This window comes from Mustela lutreola, chromosome 9, assembly GCF_030435805.1.
Source record: "Mustela lutreola isolate mMusLut2 chromosome 9, mMusLut2.pri, whole genome shotgun sequence".
Classification (NCBI taxonomy): Eukaryota; Metazoa; Chordata; class Mammalia; order Carnivora; family Mustelidae; genus Mustela; species Mustela lutreola.
The window spans coordinates 18,065,323-18,090,063 of NC_081298.1; the positions used below are offsets into that span (position 1 = coordinate 18,065,323).

Genomic DNA, 24,741 nt, shown 5'->3' on the forward strand with positions numbered 1-24,741 from the left:
TGCATATCAAGCGTGTCTCACAGTGCCTGGCACAGAGCTTGACGCCGAAGAGCTTGCTGCTGATGTTACTGCTGTGGCTCTTGGTAATGCTAATGACCATTGTCTCTAACTACCCTTCTGGTTTTATGGAATCCAGGCATACAGCCCTTCACTCATGTCTCCTGACCCAAGCTCATTCTAGTCTCTTCTGTCACTGCCTCCTGGTTTACGTGCTACATAGTCCCACGTTATTATGCTTCAGCTTATTGCATTAAAAAAAGAAGAAAAAGGGGAAATCTACACCTGTAATTCCAGGTGTTGATGCACTGTGGCCTTATAAAAGACAGTGTTTTCAGACTTGGTTCTTGGCTTTGCACGTGTCCCTTTTGAGCCTGAGTTGGTCTTGTTTCTCTCCATGTTATATCCTTGGATGGTTTCTTTACATGGATTTTCCTTTTTCTCGAGGAAGTCAGGATTATATTGCCATACTCTGTTTTCTAGAGCCATTCGCTCAGAGTCATCTACCCTTAGGGTGTCTGTCCTTATTCTCTTACCAGTTATTTATCTGAAGTCTTAGGAATCTGATTTCCCAAACTGGGCTGCTGGTAAGGTTTTTGTCAGGATCCATGTTCTTGACTGCCGTTGGGTCCAGGACGACTTGGTCCTTTACTCACAATGTTCCTTTTAGTTCTACTTTACCAACCAGTTCCTGCTTGGTGGTCAGATTGGGCCGAGGGTAACATCCCCTTATGAATTTATTCATTGTTAGGGTAAATAAGGAAATAGATGTTAGCAGCTGTCTACATTGCTACTCTGTTTCAATTCTGTATTAATCACATGATTCCTTGATAAAGATACCGTCTGTGTACTTGGGTTGAATGGACAGATAGTAATACGTTCCCATAGCAGTTTTAGTTTTATTCTTCATTTTACCCTGTCCCCCCATCATGCTTTTCCCCCTTGTTTCCACACAGGTATGTGCCTTCTTAATGATAGTCCGCTTCATTTCCCCATTTTATTTCCCTCTAAAAAGTCCTCAGTTGTTGTCCCCCTGCCCCCAACACAGCTCAGAAACCTTCCTGTGGTTTCTGCACATGGCAGTGTGCTGCCGGGAGAACTGATGGGCCCGAAATGACCAGCCCAGGTGCACAAGGCCTGCGTGTGGGTGCGGTCTGCTTACCGTTTTCACGGCACCCCAGAGCAGCTACACACTGACTTGAACTTCGAGTCCTTGTTTAAGAGCAGTACTTCAAGTAGATGTTTGAGGCTCTTACTTGCTTTTCCTGGTCTTATGATTAGATTCAGTACAAGTAATAACTGGGAAATACTGGAGATTAAGTTGCTCATGCTATGGGTTCGTGGCTGTTATTTTTGGTTTGGTTTGGTTTTTTGTTTGCTTGTCTTTGGGGGGTGGGGCACGTTTTACAGTGCAGTCTTAGGCGCCTGCCCTGCTGCCCGTGTGGACGGGGGGGATTCCTCACAGACCGCTGTCGGTTGGTCCAGATTTAGAAGTGAGGGAGGTAAGGCTGCGGGTCAACAGCTTCCTGAGTTGTTTGCTGCTCTCCATTGAAGTATGATTAACACCTGGGCTTTCGTTCGTTTGGGTCCCCTCAGATACACCTATGAGCGAATTGATGGGCGAGTACGGGGAAACCTGCGCCAGGCAGCCATCGACCGGTTCTGTAAGCCAGACTCAGACCGCTTTGTCTTTCTTCTGTGCACCAGAGCGGGAGGCCTGGGCATCAATCTCACAGCCGCCGATACCTGCATCATATTTGATTCAGACTGGAACCCACAAAATGACTTGCAGGTAACCACTAGGATGATTGCTGTTTGCCTTAGCTGCCCCTGGGTCTGAGAACATCCCCACGGGGCCGGCTTGCTGTAGAGCCTCTGCCCTCCTCGCACTGTGCTGTCAGCAGGACGGCAGGCTTAGGGCCTCGGGCAGGGGTCAACTGAATGAAAGTCAGTGTTGGCCTTTCCCACTAATCAGGGAGTGGCTCTTTCATTTTGCTTTAAGCCAAATAGTTTTTCACAGTGATAGCCTCCAAATATAGAATAAAACTACTGTTTATTTTTATTATCTGACATAAAAATATTAAGCCTAACTAGTTCTCTAATTCTCGATAATACAGAGTGATTCAGGCATTTTCACTGGTTGGTTTCTTAGATGGTCATATGTCCTGTGTAGTGAAGGAGACAGATAACCCAGAATTCCATTGCATGGCCCGGAAGACAGGCACCCGCCCTCTTCCATTTGCTCTCAACTCCGTGCTGCATGCCAGAGTTTATGTGTGCCCAGTCGAGAGAATTTGCTGACATGTTTTTTAGTTTTAACCAAATTAAATAATTGGTGGCTTTAAGATTATTGTAAAGATTAGAGTTAATACAGTTTTTAAAATAAGCATAAACAAGCAAGAAAATGACAGAGCTAACAGTTCTCCGGGTCAGAGTCCTCCATCTGCCCTGCTTCACAATAATGGCATTCTGGCCACATTGGACACTATGTCAGCCAGAAAGATTCTGACTTGTCAAAAATATGATTTCTAGATTGACATCCGTTTTCATGAATGATGAACTCACCCTAAGTATATATTGTGTCATGGGATATTTGCCAATACTAGGATTATGGGTGTGTAGTGGGGAGGGGGTGGGTAGCTCAAAACCTTTTCCATGATACAGGGGGTTGATGAAAGACGTTTAGAGGCTGCTGTGTCACAAACCTGAAGGAGATTTCCCCCCCAGGGGGCCCTGTGAGGGACGGCAAGCCAAGCAGAGGAGCTCAGCTGGGGGCGTTTGAGCTGCTGCCTGGCCCGCCACTTCACACAGTCGTTCTGCTTTGCCTTTTTCATTTAATGAGTTTCTAAATAAGATTTGATTTGAAGAAAGCAGTCTACTAGTTGAAAAAATGGCAGTAATTAAATTATTAAGTTGGTGACAGTTGGCTAAAATTCAAGGGGTAAAAATCATTTGTAAAACAAACTGTGCAGCACTGTGTTGGGTGTCCAGCTTCAGAGAAAATCAGTGGACACGACTAGTTCCCCGTCGGGCCTCTCTACTGGTGAAGGGATATTTGGGTCAAAGGTGAGTTGCTAGATATAATAAATAGCCACTTTTTAAAAGCGTAATGTACTTAACACTGGCTTAAAAATAAGCAAAAACTAACATTTGATTAGGTAACTAGCAAGAACCTAATTAGGATAGTGTTATTGACCACGTGGTGGGAAGCTATCACCTGTTGGCAAGCTGGTTTGAAGTAGTTTGATTGGAATACAGCCACACCCAAACACGTGCCCTGTCCTGTTATGGTGGCAGAGTTGACTATCACAAGAGACCATAGCCCACAACATCTAAAATATTTACTGACAGATGCTCCCTTAAGTCTTTGCCAAACCTGTGAAGCTCTGTGCTCCTTTGCCGTGCTCCCCTGACTATGAGCCTGGGTACCTGGGAGATTGATGGGATGAGATGCCGAAATGAGATGGCCCATTTGAGCCCATGATGGCAAGGCATGCCTGGAGGAATTTCCAGGGTGGAAATCGGAAGCATGTATCTGATATCTGGAGGCAGGTCATGGTCACGACAAGGACTTGGGGATCACCACGCTTCACCTGGTGAAATCCTGGACATGACCAGTTGTGAATAGGTGCCCGTGCCAAGAGATGGATCTGGCAAGGGTGAGAGTGGTGGAGCCTGGTGGGGAAGGCGAAGTCATCCGAGGTGATTGCTCTGTATGCATAGCAGCCAGAGAGGGTGGGTGGGGCTCTCCGGAATTGGGGTCTGGGGAGAAGGAAGAAGCTTTGCAAAAGCTGTTTTTAATGTCCACTGCTGGGGAGCTGGCACGAGATGAATAAAAGGAATAGCAGCAAAGTTGGACGGAAATTGGACTGTGTGAAGCGTTTAGTCTGCGGAGTCAGTTTCTCGAACTTGCCGTAATGCTCAGCTTTGGTGGAGGAACAAAGACCACCACCACCCTGGGCCATCCAGGGTGGGAACTTGAACCAGCACAAAGATGGGGACCTAGGACTTCTGCTCTGTGAGCCTGGCAGCACTTCCCTCCCACAGCTCCCTGTCCTCCCTTCCAGAACAGTGAAGTTTATTAGGATCTAGGATAGGAGCCAGGCACTACTCAGGGATAAAGAGAGAATCGGGGGCACCGAAGGACCGCACCTGTCTCAGAGGTGAACCAACTCAAGGTCCCTTTAACAGGCACATCTTCCCTAGAGGTAGCCGGTAAATGCCACGTCTTCCCTCAGATCTTGAATGTGTCTGTGTTAACTTCAGTGCATATAAGACAATCAAGAGCGTAAGTTCACCCTTTCTCCCCTTCATTCGGGAGGCACAGCTGTGAGCCAGTTCTGGTACGTCAGGTTTCCCAGAGCACCAAGGTTAAGAAATAGTAAAGGTATTGACTGTAGCCCGAGCATGAAAACGAGCAGTGAAAAGCGGGTTTCTGTTCTTCTGGTTTGCAGGAAGCCAGCAGTATTGCTAGCTGTGAGGGCAGAGACCGGCCTTCTGGGAGTAGTAGGGTACCATGCGTCCCCTCACAGAGGCCACCAGCACCTTGCTTTCTTATGGCCCTCTGACACCTCAGATGCTCCTCTGGGAACTTTTTGGTCTTTTGGACCAGAGTTCCTAAGGGCCGGACGGGGTCAGGGGTCACCGTGGTAGGGCCGGACGTGGTAGGACCTGTCCCTCCTGTTGATGAGGTCCCTGGAAGGAGGGTTCAGAAAGCATGGGAGCAGAGCTGCTGGAAGAGGGCACAGCTCCAGGGGAGTGTGACAGCTGCCTGTCCACAGCATTTGGGAAGGGAGAGGGAATCCCCCCCTGAGGAGCGAGAGCCCTTTCCACGGTCCGTTCCCAGGGGCCTGATGCCCTGCTCCAAGAAGGGAAACTTGGCGGTCTCCTCGGCCTCTTCCTCCATGGCCGCGCGTTGCCGGCACCGACCCTGTTAACAGTATGTAGGCCTGGACCTCGGAGGGCTAGACTCCACTGGCGTTGCTTTTCTTTGCTGGAAAAAAGTTGGGAATTTGTGAATGTTCTGTTACATGGTCTATGCATTCAGTATTTGCCGAACACCGGGGCATGCCAGGAGCTGTTCATAGGGCTGGAGACACAGCAGTGAGCAAAGACCAGTGGTTAGTGCTCTCGTGGGGCTTTCGTTTCCGTGGGCCGACAAGGAAAACTAGATGAGCTAGTTGCAGATCGCCATCCTCGTTACAAAGAAGTTAAACAAACTCAAAGGATGAGAATGGTGGCGGTCAGTGCCCTGTCCTAGAGTGTGGTCTAGGAAGCTTTCTTTTAAGAAGGTGACATCTGAGCAGAGACCCAAGTGAGGGGTAGCATCCAAATCTGAGATCAGAAGGAAGAATGTTCCAGACCAAGGGAACAAAGGGTGGGAACAAGCATAGGTGGCGCCCCTGGGGCAGCTGGAGAGGGCCCTGAGGACGCACCACCGGCTGCAGGTAGTGAGTCCTGCCTCTCCTTCCAACGTCCTCCCCTTGTCACTCCCCACTTTTTTGGCTGCCCTGAAGCACCCTTTCCCCATGCTACTCACGCTTCTCTCCTGTGCTCAGCCTGCTCTTGGCTGACTTCTTGACCCCTTTAGTGAGCCCTAGACAGAAGCCAGGCCCTGGGGAGACAGCAGTGCTCAGGACTTTGGGTGATAATCTGAGTCACGCAGTAGAAATGGAGAGGGCAGGTATCTGTGCTATTTCCCAACAATGTTTACATTTTAAGAGAGGATCATGCCTTTCCCAAAGGAACAGATTTGGAGCCAGAAACTTCTATCCCAAAGCAGGCCTGCAGAAGAGATGTTTAAGGGAGGACAGCGCCCAGCCCACCCTGGCTCCTGCTGCAGGGAGAGCCGCTGCCGTCCTTTGCAACAATAGTTGGCCAGTGGATGCAGACTTTTAGAGTGCCAGGAGAGATGTAAAATTGCTGGGCCTGAAATAAAATATTAGGGCAAAGAAGGTGGGCCTGGGAAGCCATGCCAGCATGCTAGCATGGGGTCGGGCTCAGGCCGCTGTTTTTGTGTTCTCTGAGACGCAGATGTTCACTGAGGACTAAGTAGCATTGTAAATAAAGTATTAGAGAAAACGTACTTTTAAAATGTAGGTCATGATTTGAAAAAGTAGATCAGGGTCAGAAGAGGAGTCAACATTATGCTTGGTTCTTTGTACGAGCTCTTTAATTTTTAGGTGATCATACAAGGTTATGCCACATTCTGGATTTGGAATCGACAACAGCTAAGTCACGGGCTGGTACTGGTTTGAAATCTATTGCTGTTCAGTTCAGCTGCTCCCCGGACTTCTTCCCATTGCGGTCACTGGGATCTGTGCCTGGTTGTTTGTTTCTAATTTTCTGAACGTCACTGCTTGTTTCTGGTAGGCCTGTCTTTGTTCACTTCGAACGTATTAAATCGTAAAGAACAAACCGTGAGGCGGCACATCATGCGGGAAAGCACGAGAGCTCCCCGCCCTGTCCTTGGGGGCGGAGGTTCTGTGCCGTCGTGTTTGCACGTCATCTCAGCTGCTGCCCTGGTTCTGAGCGCTCCTCCATTTACCACGTTGTTTTGTGTGTGAGTTCTGGTTAGGGAATTGAGGACTGCCATGGGGGGTTAACCGTGAAAGGATGAGTATCTTAAATGTGACAAGACTCATCCTCTTATCTTTCAGGTAAGTCCTCTTGGGAGAGCATATATGTATCTTCTGGGGTCATTCAGCTGCTTGTGACAGTGTCCCCCACCCCCCAAAACAGGTATGATTTTCTCCATTAACAAGGAATCTAGAGATGGGTAGTCCAAGGTAAGGTGGATTTAAGGTATCATCAGAGCCCTGCATTCCTTCTGTCTTTCTGCTCCAGCATCCTCAGGGAATGCGAATTATATCCTACGTTCCAAGATGGATACTGCAGGAAGGATAGGGAAGGAGCTTGTGATGCATTTCTCGGGGGGAGCGGATGTTTCCCAGAATCCCCATCGACTTCTGCTGCATCTTACTGTCCAGGGTGTTCCTCATCATCCCGGGGAGGCTGGAGATGGTTTCTGGTGGACACGCTGCTGCCCTCTGCAAGGATCAGGGTTTTGGGAGTGAGCTATAAAGGGAGTGTGGATACCAGGAAGGTAGTTAGTGGTGTGTGCAGCACTCCTGTATCCGATCTGTGCTCAGAACATTTCTTAAACTCCCTCTTGTAATTTATCTTCAACATCAGATGAACCAGAGAAAGAAAATCAGTGTCCCTACTTGTAGCCACATATTAATATTGCTTTACATGTCCCACGTGCCATATTATTACCTTGTTCCCTCCCATCAAATCTTCTAATAGATCTGCTGCCACTAAAGATACTGAAAGGAGATGTGACAACTAATTATAATAGCCAAAGGCTCAACAACTTAGCTGTCTAGCAATAGAAGACTGATTGACTAAGCCATGGTATTTTCAACTTTCATAAAAGAATGAGGAATGTGTCTAGTCTCTTGAGTATATTTTTGGAGATAAGGTGGAAAAAATATGTATAGCATGCTAGCGTTTATCTAAAAAAAGCTGTGTGTGTGTCTTGTCTCTTTCTGCCCTGCCTCCCAAAGGAAAGATAAAACAAACAAAAAACGCTTTATTTTTTAAATTGTTGCCTATAGGGGGAGTGAGGGAACAGCATGGAGGTAACAGGGATAAAAGCTACTTTTTTCAAACATGCCTTTTTGTATATTTGACTGTGGAAGCACCCTGGGTATTTTATAACATTATAAAACAAAATTAACTTTTAAAAACTTTAGTGTCTGGGGTGCCTGGGTGGTTCAATCAGTTAAGCATGCGACTCTTGGTCTCAGCTCAGGTCTTGATTTCAGGGTGCTGAGTTGAGACTCTGTGCTGAGCTCCACACTGGGAGCGTTCAGAAAATTAGAAACAATTACAAAAAAAAAGTTAAAAAGTTTTTATTCTGAAATCATTTTAAACTTTAAAAAAAGTTGCAGAATATTGCAGAGTTCTAGGACCCTTCACCAAGCTTTCCTTAATGTTAACATTTCATGTTATCATAGCCTACTTATTGAAACCAGAACATTAACATTGACACAATAATCTATAGACCATACTCATATTACTTCAGTTTCGTAGAAATGTTATTTTTCTGGTCAGGGATCCAATGCACGTTCTCCTATTTCCTTTAGAAATCCTGACTCCTTAGCCTCCTCCAGTTGCGACAGAGTCTGTCTTTCCTTATCTTTCATGACCTTGACACTTTTGAAGGGTTCTGACCAGCTGTCCTTCAGTTTGTGTCTGCCCAGTGTTTTCTCATGATCGGATTTGAGGTTACGCATTTTCAGCAAGAATATCATAGAAGTGTACATGTCCTTCTCGGTGCATCATTTCGGGGGTATATAGGCTAATACATCTTATTGCTTGTGATGTTAACCTTGATTACTTGGTCAAGGTAGTATCTGCCAGGTTTTTTCACTGTAAAATAACTATTTTATTTTTACTTTGAAACTTAATTAGTATCTTGGGAGGGGATATCTTGAGACTCTGTAAATATCCTGTTTCTCACCATACTTTTGCCTGTTAATTTTAGCATCCATTAGTGGTTTTGCCTTCAACAGTTACTACCATGGGGTTTGGCACCTCGTAATTTTCTATTTCTGTCATTTCCTTTACACTTATTAATTGGAATCCTATAGAGAACAGCTCCTTCTCCCTCTTTATTTCCTTATACCAGTATGGACTCATTTTATTTATGGCTTGTAATCTCTTACTCTCCTTATTTATTTTGTTGTTCATACTTGGTCACTAGGAGCTCCTTCCGGTTGGCTCCTGTGTCCTTTTGACCTGCCCTCATCAGTTTTTGAGCACTTCCTTTCTGGCCCCACAAGACGTTCAGGCTCCTGTTGCATTTTTCCTGCCACAGCCGTAAAATTGGCAGTTCTTCCAAGGATCACAGATTCCTTTCATGTAAGAATGGCATTTACGGGCACCTGGGTGGCTCAGTCAGCTAAGCGTCCGACCCAGGTCATGATCTCAGGGTCCTGGTATCAAGTCCCGTGTTGGGGTGGGTGTCCTGCTCAGTGGTGAGTCTGCTTATCTCCCTCCTCCTGCTCACTTGCTTGCTCTCAAATAAATAAATAAATCTTTAAAACAAACAAACAAAAAAAAAAGGAATGGCATTTAGCCACCAAGATCTGGCTACTAGGCATGCCCATTGCTGCTAGCTTCTGGACTCTCTGAGCAGACAGAGCTAGGACATGCACGTACATGTACTTGACACAAGCACTTACATCACACATCTTTACTTCTTCCTATCTGTCTACCCTCAGTGGGTGCTGATTCCAGTCCAACAACACAGGATTCACTCCAGCCTTCCCCTCTTCCTTCTTTTTAACTCCTTTCTCTGTTTCTCTTTCTCCTTCAGTCTCATAATAACACAGTATATTTACTCATTTGTTCAATCCTAGTATGTACATAAACTCATTGCAGAATTCCTAACCCATATTCTGTAAAATAAATAAATTTACCACCATACAATGGACTGTAGTAGTGGGTTGGTTTTTTTGTATGTTTGTCATTAGTCTTGTGGTATATAATCAAAATATCATTTTCCAAAGTTACTTGGTTTGGTTTTCTTCTTTCCCACTCCCTTCATTATGGTTAAATTAATGGGGGGGGGGGATCAGTCCTTAAAATGCAGAAGCAAAATGAAACCATTGAATCTAGCTGTATATCAAGGGGACGGGGTGTAACCCCAAGGGAGAAATTATTTCAAATGTTTTATTTAATATTTTTGACATTTTCATTTTGATATAATTTCAGTTTGCAGATTCAGTATAGCCTTTATCCAGATTCACAAACTCTTTATATTTTGCCCCATTTGCTTCATAATTTTGCCTTCTCACTCCCCTACCTCTCTGAGTACATAGGTAGACTTAAACAGATGTGTGCACGCACCGTTTTTGGTCTGAACCATTTGAGAGTAAGTTGACCCCCCTCAAGTACTCTAGTATGTATTTCCTAAGTACAAAGATATTCTCTTTTTTTTTTTTTTTTTTTTTTATTTTTTCACTTGATATTTATTTTTTTTTTTTTTTTTTTTTTTATATACATATATTTTTATCCCCAGGTCTGTGAATCACCAGGTTTACACACTTCACAGCACTCACCAAATGTTGAAAATAGAACTGCCCTATGACCCAGCAATTGCACTATTGGGTATTTACCCTAAAGATACAAATGTAGTGATCCAAAGGGACACATGCACCCGAATGTTTATAGCAGCAATGTCCACAATAGCCAAACTATGGAAAGAACCTAGATGTCCATCAACAGATGAATGGATCAAGAAGATGTGGTATATATACACAATGGAATACTATGCAGCCAAGATATTCTCTTTTTTAACCACAGTTTTGTTCTCAGAATCAGGAAATAAGAAAACGGTCTTCAGTCCACAGTCTGTATTCAGATTTATCATTTATTTCAGTGTCTTTTATAGCCACTCTTCCCCAGCCTGAAGCCCGTCTAGTCCAGGAGCACCCATCACCTTACTGCCCACATCTTTAGTCTTCTTGAGTCAGAAGAGTTCCTCAGTCTTTCATTTTTTTTTTTAACAACCCTATGTTTTTAAGGAGTGCAGGCCAGTTCTACATATTATCCCTCCTTCTGTGTTTCTTATTTCCTCAGGATTGGATTCGAGCTTAGTAACACCACTGAAGTTGATACATCCTTCTCAATGTATCACATCAGGAGAAACATGATGTCTGTTTGTGTGTTAATAGGCACTTAGATACCTTAGTTAATGGGTATCTACCAGAGGTCTCCACTATAAAGTTGCTGTTTTTTCCTTTGAAACTAATAAGCAATTTTGGAGAGATACTTCAAGACTGTATAAATAAATATTTTTCTAAGCTTTGTTACTTGAACTCTTGTTAGTCATATTCTACTATAAGAAAGTTTTCCCTTTTTTCTCCCATTTATTTATGTCATCATGTACTCATGGGTTCTTTTTTCGTTCAGTGGGCTATATTGCACTACTATGTTTATTTTGGTACTCAGATCATCCTGGACATAGCCAGTGGTAAACCTCTTCAGGCGGATGGTGTTGTCTGGGTATGTCTCCATCCTTCTTTGCCCACTTCCTCATGTTCCGGCACAATGATATGTTTGGGGCTCGTCCTGTACTTTTTCTGCCTCCAACCCTGGGATTAACTACTTCTCTCACATACCTAGGTTTTGTCTTAATGGAGAATATATTTAGAAACCAAGATCTGGGAGTGAGTTATGGCCTTTGCTATTGAGATACTGTTGCTCCTGGGTGCATTTGGTGGAGATACCTAGAATACAGACACTCAGAGAATATAAATGCACAAAGATACAAAATATGCATTCATTTGTATGTGTGTATATGCACATGTATAATAAACCTATAAACACACATATATCCATATCTGTTTCTAGACCTGTACGTATGTGTATGTTTATATCCACACAGACACACACCCAGCCACGAGTTAATGCTGAAACCTCTCCAGATCCATTCTAATACCACAGTTACTCTAGGTTTTTTTTTTTTTCTTTATGGATTTAGAACTTCCTTCTTCTACGAAAACCCTAATTCCTATTTTCCTCAGTATATTTACCCATTTCCTCAAAGTTATATTACATAGAAAGTAGTTTCACCTTTTCTGACCCCACCACTGGGCAAAAAAAGAAACCTACCTGCCACTGTGTATTTAAAACACTGTAATTTGAGTGTACATACTTAGTGGGATATAACCCTGAGGGGAGGAAAACAAAAATCTTGCATTGTTTTTAGTAATTATGTTTTGAGGAGATCATAATAATACAGTTTTTCTGAGACTGTTACATAAGTTGTGGGATAAATCAAATGAACAATGATACTGGTATGGTTGAGAATTGAGCCTTCTGACATGGTTAGAAAGAGATACAGATGTGTGGTTGGTAAAGTTAGAATCCCATGCTTTTAAGTTTGGATTACAAATAATGGTATGATCTTATGATGTATTTTGCCTTATATATGCACATGGTTGTATACACTATACACTATACACACACACACACATACACACTTCTAAATCAGCCTAGAAACAATGACCTACCTAATAACAAGGAGCACCTCTGGAGCATCCAGACTGTCACTGAAAGAAATCAGGACTCCCGGAAGAACATGGCCGAACTCCAGGTCTGGGCAGGAAATCTATAGTAGGAACAGGGAACATGTCATACCAGAAAGCAAACACAAATAGCCTGTCCATATCTATTTCTTTCCATATGTATGTGTGTATGCGCACGCGTGCGCTCACACCCACCTGTAACCATGGGCTCATATGGATACCTCCAAATCCATTTTAACACCAGAGTTTATTCTCATCATGCTCCTTTTTGTATTCAACTGGATCATGTCAAAAGAATTCAGGAGAAATTTCCCGCGGGAGAAAGAATAACGACAGTGGGATAAAACATAGCATATATATTTAAATGCATAACCTCATTGTGGTGTTTAAAAAATAAATAGAAAAGTCTTCATTGGTCACCTTTTAGAGGATATTATTTTGGAAACTGATTTAAACGAAGAGAAGGAAGGAGCACCTGGGTGGCTTAGCCATGTCCCATGTCTGACTCTTGGTTTTAGTTCAGGTCCTGATCTCGTGGCTCATGGGATCGAGCCCCGCGTGGGGCTCCACACCCAGCAGGAGTCTGGTTGGATATTCTCTCCCTCTGCCCCTTCCCCCACTTGTACATTCTCTCACTGTCTCTCTCTAAAATAAATAAAGCTTTAAAAAATAAAGAAAGAATCAGGCATTTAGCTTGTCTTTTCTACAGGAACGGAACATCAGGATAACCAAAAAATTCATGAGGGATTGTAACCTCTAATGAAATAGTGGATCTAGCCAATGATTATCACTAAGAGAAAGACAACGGGACATCATGTGCCTCCTGATGGAAATTCAAACACCACCAAGAAACACTTGCCAAAAGTCAAATCTTAACCTGATCAAGTCTCAAGATGTCCAGCTCCCAGTTTAGAGGAAATACAGGGAACATAGGAATGTAGGAACTTGTTCAGTGACACAGCCAGAACACAGGTGGCAAAATGTGGATTTGTCTAGAGGACAGAAACCTGGTCTCTCCAACAAAAATGTTGCATTTGAGGGGCGCCTGGGTGGCTCAGTCATTTGAACGTCCGACTCTTGATTTCGGCTCAGATCATGATCTCAAGGTCATGAAATAGTGGATCTAGCCACTGAGTGCAGAGTCTGCTTGTCCCTCTCCCTCTAGCACCTTCCCTCTCTAGCACTCTCGTGCTCTCTCTCCCCCTCTCAAATAAATAAATAAAAGCTTTTTTCCCAAAGTTGTATCTGAAAAAGGGAGAGGTCGAAAAAGCAAGGAGTGTCTATAGATTGAAAGAGACTTGAGACCTATCAACCCGCTACAACATATGGGCCCTATTTACATCCTGATCCAAACAAGTACACTTAATATGCCTATGAGATAAGCAGGGAAATTGGGACACTGATGGGATGGTTTCTGCCAAGTTTTCATGTTTTGAAGTGTGGCAGTGGCAAAGACCAGAGTCCTTATCTTTCGAATTATACGTTAAGTATGTAAAGATGAAACCCTAGGATCCCTAGGATTTGTTTCATAATAGTCTTAGAGGGTAGAGGCATGGTAGAGATGAGACACGATTGTCCATAAGAGATCTTTCTACTTTTCTCTACTGTTGTCTCTGTGAGAATTTCTTCCTAGTAAAATGAGAGAGTGCTGCTACCAGCTCTGAAGCATTTGCCCAGAGAGAGGGACAGGCTCCTGGGAATGAGCGCCTACCCTCAGACAGCAAGCTGGGGATGGTGGGAAGCCATGTCCTTCTCATCACTTTATCCCAGCATATGGTAGTCGCTCCGTAAATAATGGTGTGAAGAAATGAGTTGAGTTTGAAGGGGCAGCTGACATCTGGGTGAATTTTGTTCCAAAACTCGTCCCGTGACTCATAACTGTGAGAGCCGGCCACTCACGCCACATGGTATTTAAGTGTTTCCCTGTTCCTTGGGCTGCTGCCATTATATCTGGTGACATGATGTGTATGACCTTCCCTCCTTCCCAGGCTCAGGCCCGATGTCACCGGATAGGCCAGAGCAAGGCCGTGAAGGTGTATCGTCTCATTACTCGGAACTCCTACGAGCGGGAAATGTTTGACAAGGCCAGCCTGAAGCTGGGCCTGGACAAGGCTGTTCTTCAAGACATAAACCGAAAGGGCAGCACCAATGGAGTGAGTATGACAGTACCTACCCAGGGTCCCCAAGAAGCACTCATCACACCGCCGGGGCCCCTCTGGAATCTTCCTTCCTACAGCTGTTTGGAGAGTCACATTCACTGAATGGAGTCAGCTCACACGGCTTTGTTGAGTCATTCCCCACAGCAGAAAGTAATTCCGGGTCAGCTGTCCACGTTTTACGGAGGCATAAAGGAAATCCGTAGGCTCAGTGATGGGGTAGGATCGCCCAACATGCAGCAATGTTTCAGTGAGCAGAGTTTCCAGCCATGCCCGTTAGAAGTCAGTAGATCTTAACACTTAACACTCGAAATATCTCTTGTCACCATATGCTCCAGACTTTGAGCCTCCTGAGGGTAGAGTGGGGCCGATTTTATCTGTATCCCACATGGCCCTTGACAGCACTCGGCATATTAAAGATGTTCAATGCATGATGGTCCGTGGAAAAAAATGAATGAATAAATTAGCAGCTTGCGATATGACAGTTAATAAAATCTCTTTCCCCCTCCACGGGAATGAAAAATTGCAGCTAAGATTCCTAAATCGTATTAAATTTTAGGCCAACAAAGCAGAGTATCTCCTTAATCTCTGGACTCAGGGCATCAAAGGTTGGGAATTAAAACCTTCTAAATGAGTTCTCTTCAGCCCAGATGTTCTATATCCTCTTAGCCGTGCATATGTTGCTAAGTATAATACTTCACGTTACCAGTGCTGGGAGTCATGGAATCCCCTCTTGTGACTGATAGAACGAGAACCAGATTCTTAATGAGAACCAGGAAAGGGTGTTTTGAACTCCCATTTCCTGTTTTCAACAAGCAGTTGAGAGGATCACACTTGGCACAGGATCCTTTCTTTAGTTGAGAAATGACATCATTTCCAATACTCATGTATTTATTTAATAATGAATAAGTCATCATTCTTTAGCTCGTTAGTACATCTGGAGGTTTTTAAAGATACAGACTCAAACTAAAACATTAAATATATCCTCTTCATGGTACGTAGTTTCAATGACTTGTGACATTTGATAGTAACTAATGTCCTGAGGAATGTTAGGGCCACTGGGTCATGTACTGGCTTTTATTCCAGAGCTCCCCATCGGGGATTATCTGCCTGCCTTCTCCATGGTTTTCTTGAGGGTCTTTATCTGGGCTTCAGTTTTCTTTCTTTCTTTCTTTCTTTTTTTTTTTTTTTTTTAAGATTTTATTTATTTATTTGACAGAGATCACAAGTAGGCAGAGAAGCAGTCAGGTGGGCAGAGGGAAGCAGGCTCCCTGCTGAGCAGAGAACCCGAAGTGAGGCTCAGTCCCGGGACCCCGAGATCATGAGCTGAGCCAAAGGCAGAGGCTTAACCTACTGAGCCACCCAGGCGCCCTGGGCTTTAATTTTCTAAAACTTGTAGCCCCTATCTTTATTCTGACATGTGCGGTTAGTGGAGGAAGTGTGTACTGAATCATGAAGGCCAGATTTGAGGCTGTTTCTCTCCTGTGCATTTTCCGCTTTGTGAGTAGCCTTTGGTGACCTGTCCAGGTACAACAGCTCTCAAAAATGGAGGTAGAGGACTTGCTTCGGAAAGGCGCTTATGGAGCTTTGATGGACGAGGAAGATGAAGGCTCCAAGTTCTGTGAAGAAGACATAGACCAGATTCTGCAGAGAAGAACCCACACCATCACCATCCAGTCCGAAGGGAAAGGGTCTACTTTCGCCAAGGTATGGCACCCTCTGTCCAGAGTCCATTTGTTCTGAGCGGGAGCAGAGAGAAAGCTATTCTTTGATCTTCACTGGCCAGGCTTTGTTTTCTCTATATCAAACCACTGAGATTGTCTACACATGTGTTTCGTGTGAGACTAAAAATGCAGGTTCTCGGTGGGGGGGATTCTGAGTGACGAGCTAGAAGCTGTATGGAAAGGAAACAGCACTCCTGACTTCAGGAGCTGATCTTCATCAGGCAGGAAAGACACCTTGGTTTACAGCTTTGCACTGTTCACTCTTCACAAAGACGGCTCTGACCTCTTTGAGTGCTCCTCTGCATTTCCTCGTAGAGCCCTCCTTGACCCCTGTCCAAGCCCTGCAATTCTGATGAACATTCCATTCTCCAAACTGAAGCAAGTGTTTTTGCTCATTCCATGAGAAAAGAGATGTTAGTCTAGATTCCCATCTGCTAGTCTACATGCCCCTTTCCTCTGCCCTTCAGCTCACTGGGATTTCGGATTGAACTAATGGGACCACTTACCAGATCACTCTCAGGTCCTTGACCACAGACTCAGGAGCTTTGTGGCCTGTGTGATTGACTTAGGTAGGACTTCTTCAGTGGGACAGCCTGTGCGTTACAGGTGCCCCTCATCTCAATGTCCCTCACTGCCCAGCTCGGTGCCCTTTCTGCAGCGGTCACTTAGAAAGTGGTGAGCTGGAAGAAGGATCCTATCTAGGGAAGCTGGAATAAGCAGCCATTTTGCCAGGAAATGGACATCAAGTGACACATTGCCATTGTGTTCCAGGGGCTTTCTCTTGCTTCCAACTTCCAGTTCCAAAAAATGCTACATGTTGAATTGGTAATTTCCGTACCCTATCTTTAGAAAAGAACAGTATTTTTTTTTTAAGATTTTATTTATTTGCAAGACTGAAGACATAAGCCAGGGGAGGGGCAGAGGGAGAAACAGGCTCCCCGCTGAGCACAAGCCTGATTCGGGACTCGATCCCAGGACCCTGGGATCATGACCTGAGTCAAAGGCACAAGCTTAACCCACTGAGCCACCCAGGTGCCTGTAGAAAAGATCAGTCTTGAGATTTTCATATTCATTTGGGAGGCTCTATTAGGGGTTTTGGTTTCAAACACAGCTAGAACATACTTGAGATTCTGGTATGTTTGCTGTAACACAGGTGGTGCTACCAGTTTGTACTATGTTCAAGTGCAGTTTATTGACTTTTGTTATCTCCACAGGCTAGCTTTGTGGCTTCAGGAAACAGGACAGATATTTCCTTAGATGACCCAAACTTTTGGCAAAAATGGGCCAAAATAGCTGAATTGGACACTGAAGCAAAGAATGAAAAGGTACAAGAATGTTCGATTCTGTCACAACTTCTGTGTGTCTCATAGGACCATAAATTCCCAAACAGCTCAAGTCGTTATTCAGTCCTGAGGCTTAGGTCATACGTGAGCTGCTGTATGTAGCATACTTAAAATATGCCTGACACATAGACAGAGCTTGATGGATGTTCGCTGTTAAAATTTTTAAATGACCTAATGGAACATGTAGTCAGCTGGGCACCCGGGAAGTTTGACAAAGGCAGTTAGAACCGGAGCTCGCCACACACAGGTCAAGTTTAGCTCTGACCCAAGCCAGCATCCCATCCTTGGCATGTGACTGTCTCACCTCTGCTTCCACACTTCCTGTGAAGGAGACTTCGCCTGTAACAGCTACTCTGGAGGAGACAGAGCAGGAGGAAGGGGTTTGTTGGTCTCCCCTCCATTCTCCCAGTAGCTTGAGTTCTTTACTTCTGAGCATGAGGAAGATACTAGCCCTGGAACAAAACCAGAGTCTGACATCAGTCCGCCTCTGACTGTGTGCCTCTGGGCAAGGTAGTTGGCCCCACTGAGATAAGTGAGCAAGACACGGGACAAAGGGAGGTGGTGATGTCCCCTCACAGAGCTGGCGATAATACTTGTGAACCCACCTGCCCGGGCTATGGGGAGGTACCCCGTACATGTTCGTCTCATCCCTTTCCTCCATCCCTGGCCCTGGCCCCTCACGCCAGGATGCCCACACATCGCTGGCTGACTCGGTAACCAGCACCCAGCCTTAACCCCGCCATGGGGTCACCGGAGCTGACCCGGTCCACTGTCTTCTCTGCAGTAGGAGGGTCTGAAGTCCCCTGAGTAACCTGTTCAGTAACACCTGTTGTAACAGGTCACAATCAAGAAGTTACCATGTGTGCTGGATGGCTGGTGAGGGCAGGGAGCAAAAGCTCGTCCTAGAGATGTTTAGAAGCAGCCGGAGCATGCAGGACGGGGAGCAAGGTGACAGAAGCAGGGGTGATGCCACAGTGTATCAGGGCTACACAGACATGTATACGGAAGCTGAGCTGAGCTTTGGGAAGAGGTGTGGGGCATGGGGGGGGGGGGGGGATAAGGAGCAGGGGCTAATGGGGACTGTTAAAAGAGGCGATGGTTCTGGCAGGGGAGCCGCAGGAATGGGCAGAGAGAGGATCCCAGGCTGGGCATCATGTCTTCAGTGAAAGACAGAAGGGTTAGCAGTTCATGCCCATGGAAGGCAGAGAGTAAAGGAGCCAGGAAATATGTGTGTCTTCAGAAAGCTGCTGAGCAGGTGGACTGGTCCAGCTCCTCCTGTCTGCAGAGCACAGGCTGCATGCTGGGCCAGACAGCTGGGGTGTGTCCCTACAGCCTTTCTTGGCAAGAGCGGACCGCCGTTCTGGGCGCTGGGGGGCCTTGCTCGCCATACCTGCTCTGCTAGCAGGACTGCAGAAACAGCAAGTGGTGGTGGACAGCGCTGGCAGCTTGGGGGAACCTGCCATCTCCAGGGAGTCTCCGAGAATCCCCTCTGCTTGTCGTGGACATGGCACATGTACTGGGAAGAGCCTTTCCTGCTGGAGAGTGAGGCGAGTGTGGTTTTCTCCCGGGTGTGTCCTCAGGACCCAGGACTGGCCACAGGATATGCGTGTGCATTGTGATGGGGTAGAGCAAAGAAGGCCTCTGTCCCCAACTGACCTGTCTGTTTCTAGGAGAGCTTAGTGATCGACCGGCCTCGAGTGAGAAAGCAGACCAAACACTACAATTCCTTTGAGGAGGATGAGCTCATGGAGTTCTCCGAGCTAGACAGTGACTCGGATGAAAGGCCCACGAGGTCCAGACGCCTCAATGACAAAACTAGGCGCTACCTCCGAGCTGAGTGCTTCCGGGTGGAGAAGAACCTGCTCATCTTTGGGTGGGTATTGGCTTTGCCTGTGTGTGACTCTTCTCCAGTCCCTGAGATGTGTCCAGCTTATCTCCCCAGTCACCTCTAAGAGCTCCGGGCTGATGAACGGTCTGTGAGAGCAGAAGAGAAATGTGCTTTTTGCCCATGGCTCCCTCAGTCATCGTACACTCTGCTGCCCTGTTGTAGACGTGCCATCATTTTCTCGTGTGCTTTTCACAGCAAATCTCTGTTACTAATTCGCTGCCTGGTACTGATTTTCTGCTTTCCCCCGGAGGGACGCGTGAGGAGTCCACCTACAGATGTTGCAGTTAGGCGTGATTCGTGCAGGGCTCTGGTTCTGGTAGAGGTAGAAGGTTTAGCTTCTGGGACTTTACCATTGCTTTTGAATAGTGCAGCTGGACTCTCTTAATTCCAGATTTATCCCCTGCCCCAGAGAGTTGCATCCCTCCCTTGTTAACATCCTGGTGGCCATAGGAAGCTCTCAGTGTCCAGGTCACCTTAGTGACATTTGGTGTGCTACAGCATATGGTCCTTGAAGACCTTTCAGGGCATAGCCCTCAGGGTGATTAGTAGACCTGACAGAGGACAAGAAGCACCCTGGGTTCCTGTTTATCCTGCGGTGTTGAGGGCACGCATGTCCTTTCTCCCTCCAACGCCCTTCTGTATTTCCACTCTCAGCTGGGGCCGGTGGAAGGACATCCTGACTCACGGGCGATTCAAGTGGCATCTAAATGAGAAGGACATGGAGATGATTTGCCGGGCCCTGCTGGTATACTGTGTCAAGCATTACAAGGGGGACGAGAAGATCAAGAGTTTCATTTGGGAACTGATCACACCTACCAAAGATGGGCAGGCCCAGACCCTCCAGAACCACTCAGGTGAGCGGTGGCAGGGCTGTGCCTGCTGGCGGGAGCTGCTGTGGGCTCCCATTCCTCCTCCCGTGTTGCCCCAGGTCACTGTGCTTTGCAGACTTCTTTTCCTCAGATGCACTGGAGAATGTTAGCTGTGGCAGAGGAAGACGAGTCCTTTAGTTCTGCCGCAGAATCCCTCAGTGTCACCCTCACTGTGCTGTGGAAGTCCAGTGGGGCCCTCTCCAGGTTGCCTACGTGCCCCTCCCGTGCACCAACCTGAGCATCACAGGGCCCGTCCTCAGAACCGGGGCCACCATGTGCGCTGTGGCTTTTCTTGTGCCGTTCTCCGTTCTCCCAGTCCCAGCTGCCTGTGCCTTCCCTTGTGCTGTGCCTCTCCTTCCCTGTGTCTGGCTGTAGCTCACCCTCACGTTTCAGGTCAAGGGTGCCTTTTCTCCTGGCCAGGTTGTAAGGTCCACAGGGGACACAGGTGACATTCTTGATCCGCATGGGTACACCTTACTGCATGACTGAGCGGTCCTGGAGTTGACTGAGCTGGGGCCCAGGCATTTCTCCTCACTATCGGCCCTGCTTGGCAGACCGAGGAGTGGGGTCTGTCATCCTGGGCCACCACGCACAGCCTGGCTGCCTCTTTGCAGCCCCAGCCCAGCTCTGTTCTGCCCCCCATGTTTAAGGTGCCTAGGCTCATCCACCTGCCTTTCTGTTCCAGGATTGTCTGCTCCGGTGCCCAGAGGGAGGAAGGGGAAGAAGACAAAGAACCAGCTGCTGCTCCCAGAGTTAAAGAATGCGGACTGGCTGGCCACCTGCAACCCCGAGGTGGTCCTCCATGATGACGGCTATAAGAAACACCTCAAACAGCACTGCAACAAGTGAGTGTGCCCCTGCTCTCCCCACTCCTCCCGCTCCTGGCAGCTCCACTTGGGCTGTCCAGACTCCTGGGATCGCCGTGGGCCTGTGGGGGACTCCTGCTGATCCTTACCTCCGTGCACGGTCTGGAAAGGTAGGATGTGTGGTCTGGGTTGGGTCAGGATCCCATCACCTAAAGCCTGTCTTACTCCTTTAGCAACATCTCCTCTCCCCCCTAGAGCCTTGATTCTCTACTAATGCAGCCTGTACACCTGAGGGTTTTCTGACTCAACTCTCTAAATCCAGTTAGGACACCGGTGATTTCATTGTTCTCTCTCCTTCTGCCCCTGAGGGCACGTTAGGGAGAGCAGAAGACGGACCTTAGTGGCCACTGCTCTCAGCCTCTTCCCTCCCCCCATGCCAAGTTGATTCCTCTCCTAATTCACTGTTGCTGCTTGTGTCTCCTGGTGTTTGACAGACACGCATTTGAGTGTATCCCTGTATCCCTGAGTCCTAGGCTAGCCCCGTGCAGAGGGAGGAATGCGAAGGAAACCATGACAGAAGATGAAACTGCCCTTGTGTAGTTGAGGTTGGGGAGGTGGGGCACCCGAGCCAGAAACTCGCGTCACGGTACGGGGGATCTGTCAGAACTTAAAGGGCCCTTGGAGATGCACCCCCCACCCCCCAATTCCAGCTTCCTAGGCCTGGCAAGGGTGATCTCCCTGGCACTCCTGCTCTGCAGTGAGCAGGCCTCTGCTGCCACACCTCTGGTTGGAACCATAGAATTCGAGTGATAAGTAAGAGTTTAACTTCCTAATTAGTATGTTTTGATAGGGCTTACTTTCCTCCCTTTGACATCACCCTAATGGTCCTGTGGTTGTCGCTGGGTTGTATTCTTTATCTTTTATGGATGAAATCTGGTCCTTTACCTCCATCTCACCGAACCATTAAAGAGAGGCCTCATGTCCCAAACTGTAAAAGTCGCACAGAAGTATAGGCTCTTTGGGACCGAGAATCCAAGGGCACGTCCATGCTCGATGGTGGGACCTGCCTGGGGCAGGACCTGGTAGCAGGCTCCACGCGACTGACTCAGAGTCACCACAGATGGTGGTGACTTACCGCAGCCTCGGTACGAGGACTCACAGGAGACCTCGCACTGCAAGCTAACTGAGGGTGCTCTGCTACTCTGAGCAGCCATCTTTCTTGAACAAATGAGACATATGGTAAAAAAATGATGTTTGAGGAGAAAAATTAATCTGACAACAGCAAGATGGAGTAGGTCAACCTAGAGCAGAACGGCCATCTAGGAGTGTTCTGTCATAATTTACGTATTGATCTTGAGGACCTAGAGGAGGGTAAGTTGGGGAGAAAGGGTCAACTGTGAGAGGCATGACCAAGGAATAACGCTAACTCTCTGATCACGAGCTTCGCTGGCTGAGGGCCTAATGGTGCTTGGGCCAGGACAGAATCAGGATCCTTACACTCACTGACCGAAGAAAAGCAAAACGAAGGACTGGGGTCTTCCTGCCCTGCTAAGTCGGCGGCAGCAGCATTTGGCTGTTCTATTCACAGCTGTACATGTGGGTGTAGAGCACTGAAAATAGGCTGAACCGGAGAGGTTGATGGAGAACTTCCCTGGGCAGCTGCGGCGATGATCACAGAAGGTGACCAGAACCTTTTGAGGAAGGCCTTAATGTTTTTAACCACCACCCCCAAGACGTCTCCCGAGTGCATGCCTGACTTGAGGAATGCGGTAGGAGCACCTGGCTGGCTCCATCCACAGAGTGTGCGACCTTGATCTAGGGGTTGTGAGTTCGAGCCCCACGTTGGATGTAGATTACTTTTTTTTTTTTTTTTTTTTTTAAACTTACTTGACAGACAGAGAGCACAAGTAGGCAGAGAGGCAGGCAGAGAGAGAGGGGGAAGCAGGCTCCCTGCTGAGCAGAGAGCCCAATGCGGGGCTCAAACCCAGAACCCTGGGATCGTGACCCGAGGCGAAGGCAGAGGCTTTAACCCACTGAGCCACACAGGTGCCCCGGGTGTAGACTACTTTTTAAAAAGGAATGCAGTAAAGCATTTCTCTGCATTCAGAGATGCTAAGTATTATTGTTACCGTGAATCTTACGGATACGGCTGTCCTCTTCAGTTCTGGCTCGGGAAGAGTCCAAGTCTCTGAGTGGGCAGGGACCTTGCAGCTCTTCCCACTCGGCGGGGGAGTTCTGTGGGCGGTCTCCACAGGGAACCTTCAGCCTGTGCTTGAGCCTTCCTGCTGACGGGAAGGCCCCTTGCTTACCATTTCTCAGCAAGGCTCATTTAATTACCAGATGATTCTAATTAATCATCCTTTGTATATCGAATCTAAAATCTGCTTCCTTGAGACTTCCACCCATTGGTCTGGGGTCCTTGTTCTGCCCTGAGGCACCTTGGAGAACAGGAAGACTTTTTGCAGCAAAACTGGACTGTGTGCTTTTAGAATTGTGGGCTCTGTTAGCAAATGTGTTGCCATTCCAGCACCTGATAAAGTTTAAGACAGACTGTGAGGTCAGAGCTGCTTGGATTTAAACCCCGGCCCTCTTACCTATCAGCAGGTGCATGACTTAACCTCTTTGTGCCTTCTTTTTCTTTCATCTAGAAAATGAAGAAGATAACAGTCCCGTCTCTTAGCACTGCTGTTTGGATTAAGGGAGCTAACACACACTGCCAGTAGTCAGCGCCCAAGGCATTGTTCAGTAGCAGTGGAAGCACAGTTTTTAAGGATAGGAAATTGTCATCAAGAGAATTTTTAAAAGTTTAAAGAGCAGCTGCTTCAGATCCAAGCTGTAAGCCAGGATCCTGAGTGGCCATCCATTTGGGGGTGGAAGTAGTGACTGGAAGGGGACCGAGGGAGCCTTCTGCTGACATGTTCTGCTTCCTGATCGCGGCCCTAGAGTCACAGTTTGTGGAAATTCATCTAGCAATACGTTTACCTAAAGTGCACTTTCTGGAAATATAGTTTATATCAATAAAATGTTACAGAGTTTTTGTGTTTGTTTTCAAGAAAGAGATGAAGGAAGAGCAGTGATGCCACCCACATGTTAATGGGTTTCGTTGGACTCCCGTGAGGGTATTACAGACCTATCCCAGTTCTCCTTCCCTTTGAGTTTAGGGGTCAACGGGGCTTATCCTCTCACTTGGGCAGGATTGCCCCATCCGTCCTCTGAACTGATTGGCTTCTCATTGAGAGAAAAGCGAATACTATTTACTTTAAATTCTGTTCCCTCGTGCTGTAGATTTTTCCCAGTATCAACACATCTCTGTTTAGAAAAATAGAGACAGCGCTTTCATTTTCAGGAGACGCTTCCTCCAATGGGGCTAGCTCTAACCAGGCAGGATTTCCATTCCCAAGGCCTCCTTGTTCCGGTTCTTACTGAGGAGGCCAGCAGCTGCTGTCGGCAAGGTAGAAGGGTCAGTGACTGTTGTAAGTTCTTCAGAGTTGTTACTATCTGAACTTTAAAAAAATAAATCTCAGAATCATTTGAGTTAACTGACAGCTGAGGTAAGGAATGGCTACCAGAAAGATAAGTGGGTTTTTTCCATTCTGAAACTTCTACTTTGTCTTTTGCCACCTACTACTCGAGCCCACAGTGGCACTTTATATATTTTTTTAAAATTGTCAAAAATAACCTTTCCTCCCTCCTCCAATTCCCATTCCCTGCCCCCCAGAGGCAACCACTGCTAACCTGGTTCTTCCAGAGATATTCTGGGTATGGACCAGCTTAGGTGAATGCACAGCCTTCTTTTATCTTCCCTAAAATAACATGCATTTTACATACTATTTGTGCTCTGTGCCCTCTTTCTCTCT

At 46.6% G+C, this 24,741-nt stretch overlaps 1 protein-coding gene and 1 long non-coding RNA gene across 6 annotated transcripts in view; one reads left to right on the forward strand and one right to left on the reverse strand.

The window, feature by feature from the left end:
• Nucleotides 1-24,741, forward strand: part of CHD6 (chromodomain helicase DNA binding protein 6) — a 190,497-nt gene that overhangs the window by 120,244 nt on the left and 45,512 nt on the right. For all 5 annotated transcript variants that reach the window (XM_059133142.1, XM_059133143.1, XM_059133139.1 and 2 more), the window contains 7 exons: nucleotides 1,594-1,789; nucleotides 14,087-14,251; nucleotides 15,782-15,961; nucleotides 17,193-17,303; nucleotides 18,992-19,194; nucleotides 19,864-20,063; nucleotides 20,764-20,923. In XM_059133142.1, the coding sequence (XP_058989125.1) occupies nucleotides 1,594-1,789; nucleotides 14,087-14,251; nucleotides 15,782-15,961; nucleotides 17,193-17,303; nucleotides 18,992-19,194; nucleotides 19,864-20,063; nucleotides 20,764-20,923 (1,215 nt within the window). The remainder of the gene's footprint in view (nucleotides 1-1,593; nucleotides 1,790-14,086; nucleotides 14,252-15,781; nucleotides 15,962-17,192; nucleotides 17,304-18,991; nucleotides 19,195-19,863; nucleotides 20,064-20,763; nucleotides 20,924-24,741) is intronic.
• On the reverse strand, nucleotides 10,419-15,009 carry LOC131807617 (uncharacterized). Its single transcript, XR_009344556.1, has 3 exons — nucleotides 14,272-15,009; nucleotides 12,084-12,181; nucleotides 10,419-11,297 (listed from the first exon to the last, which is right to left on the reverse strand). It is a non-coding gene; the product is annotated as an uncharacterized LOC131807617 (long non-coding RNA).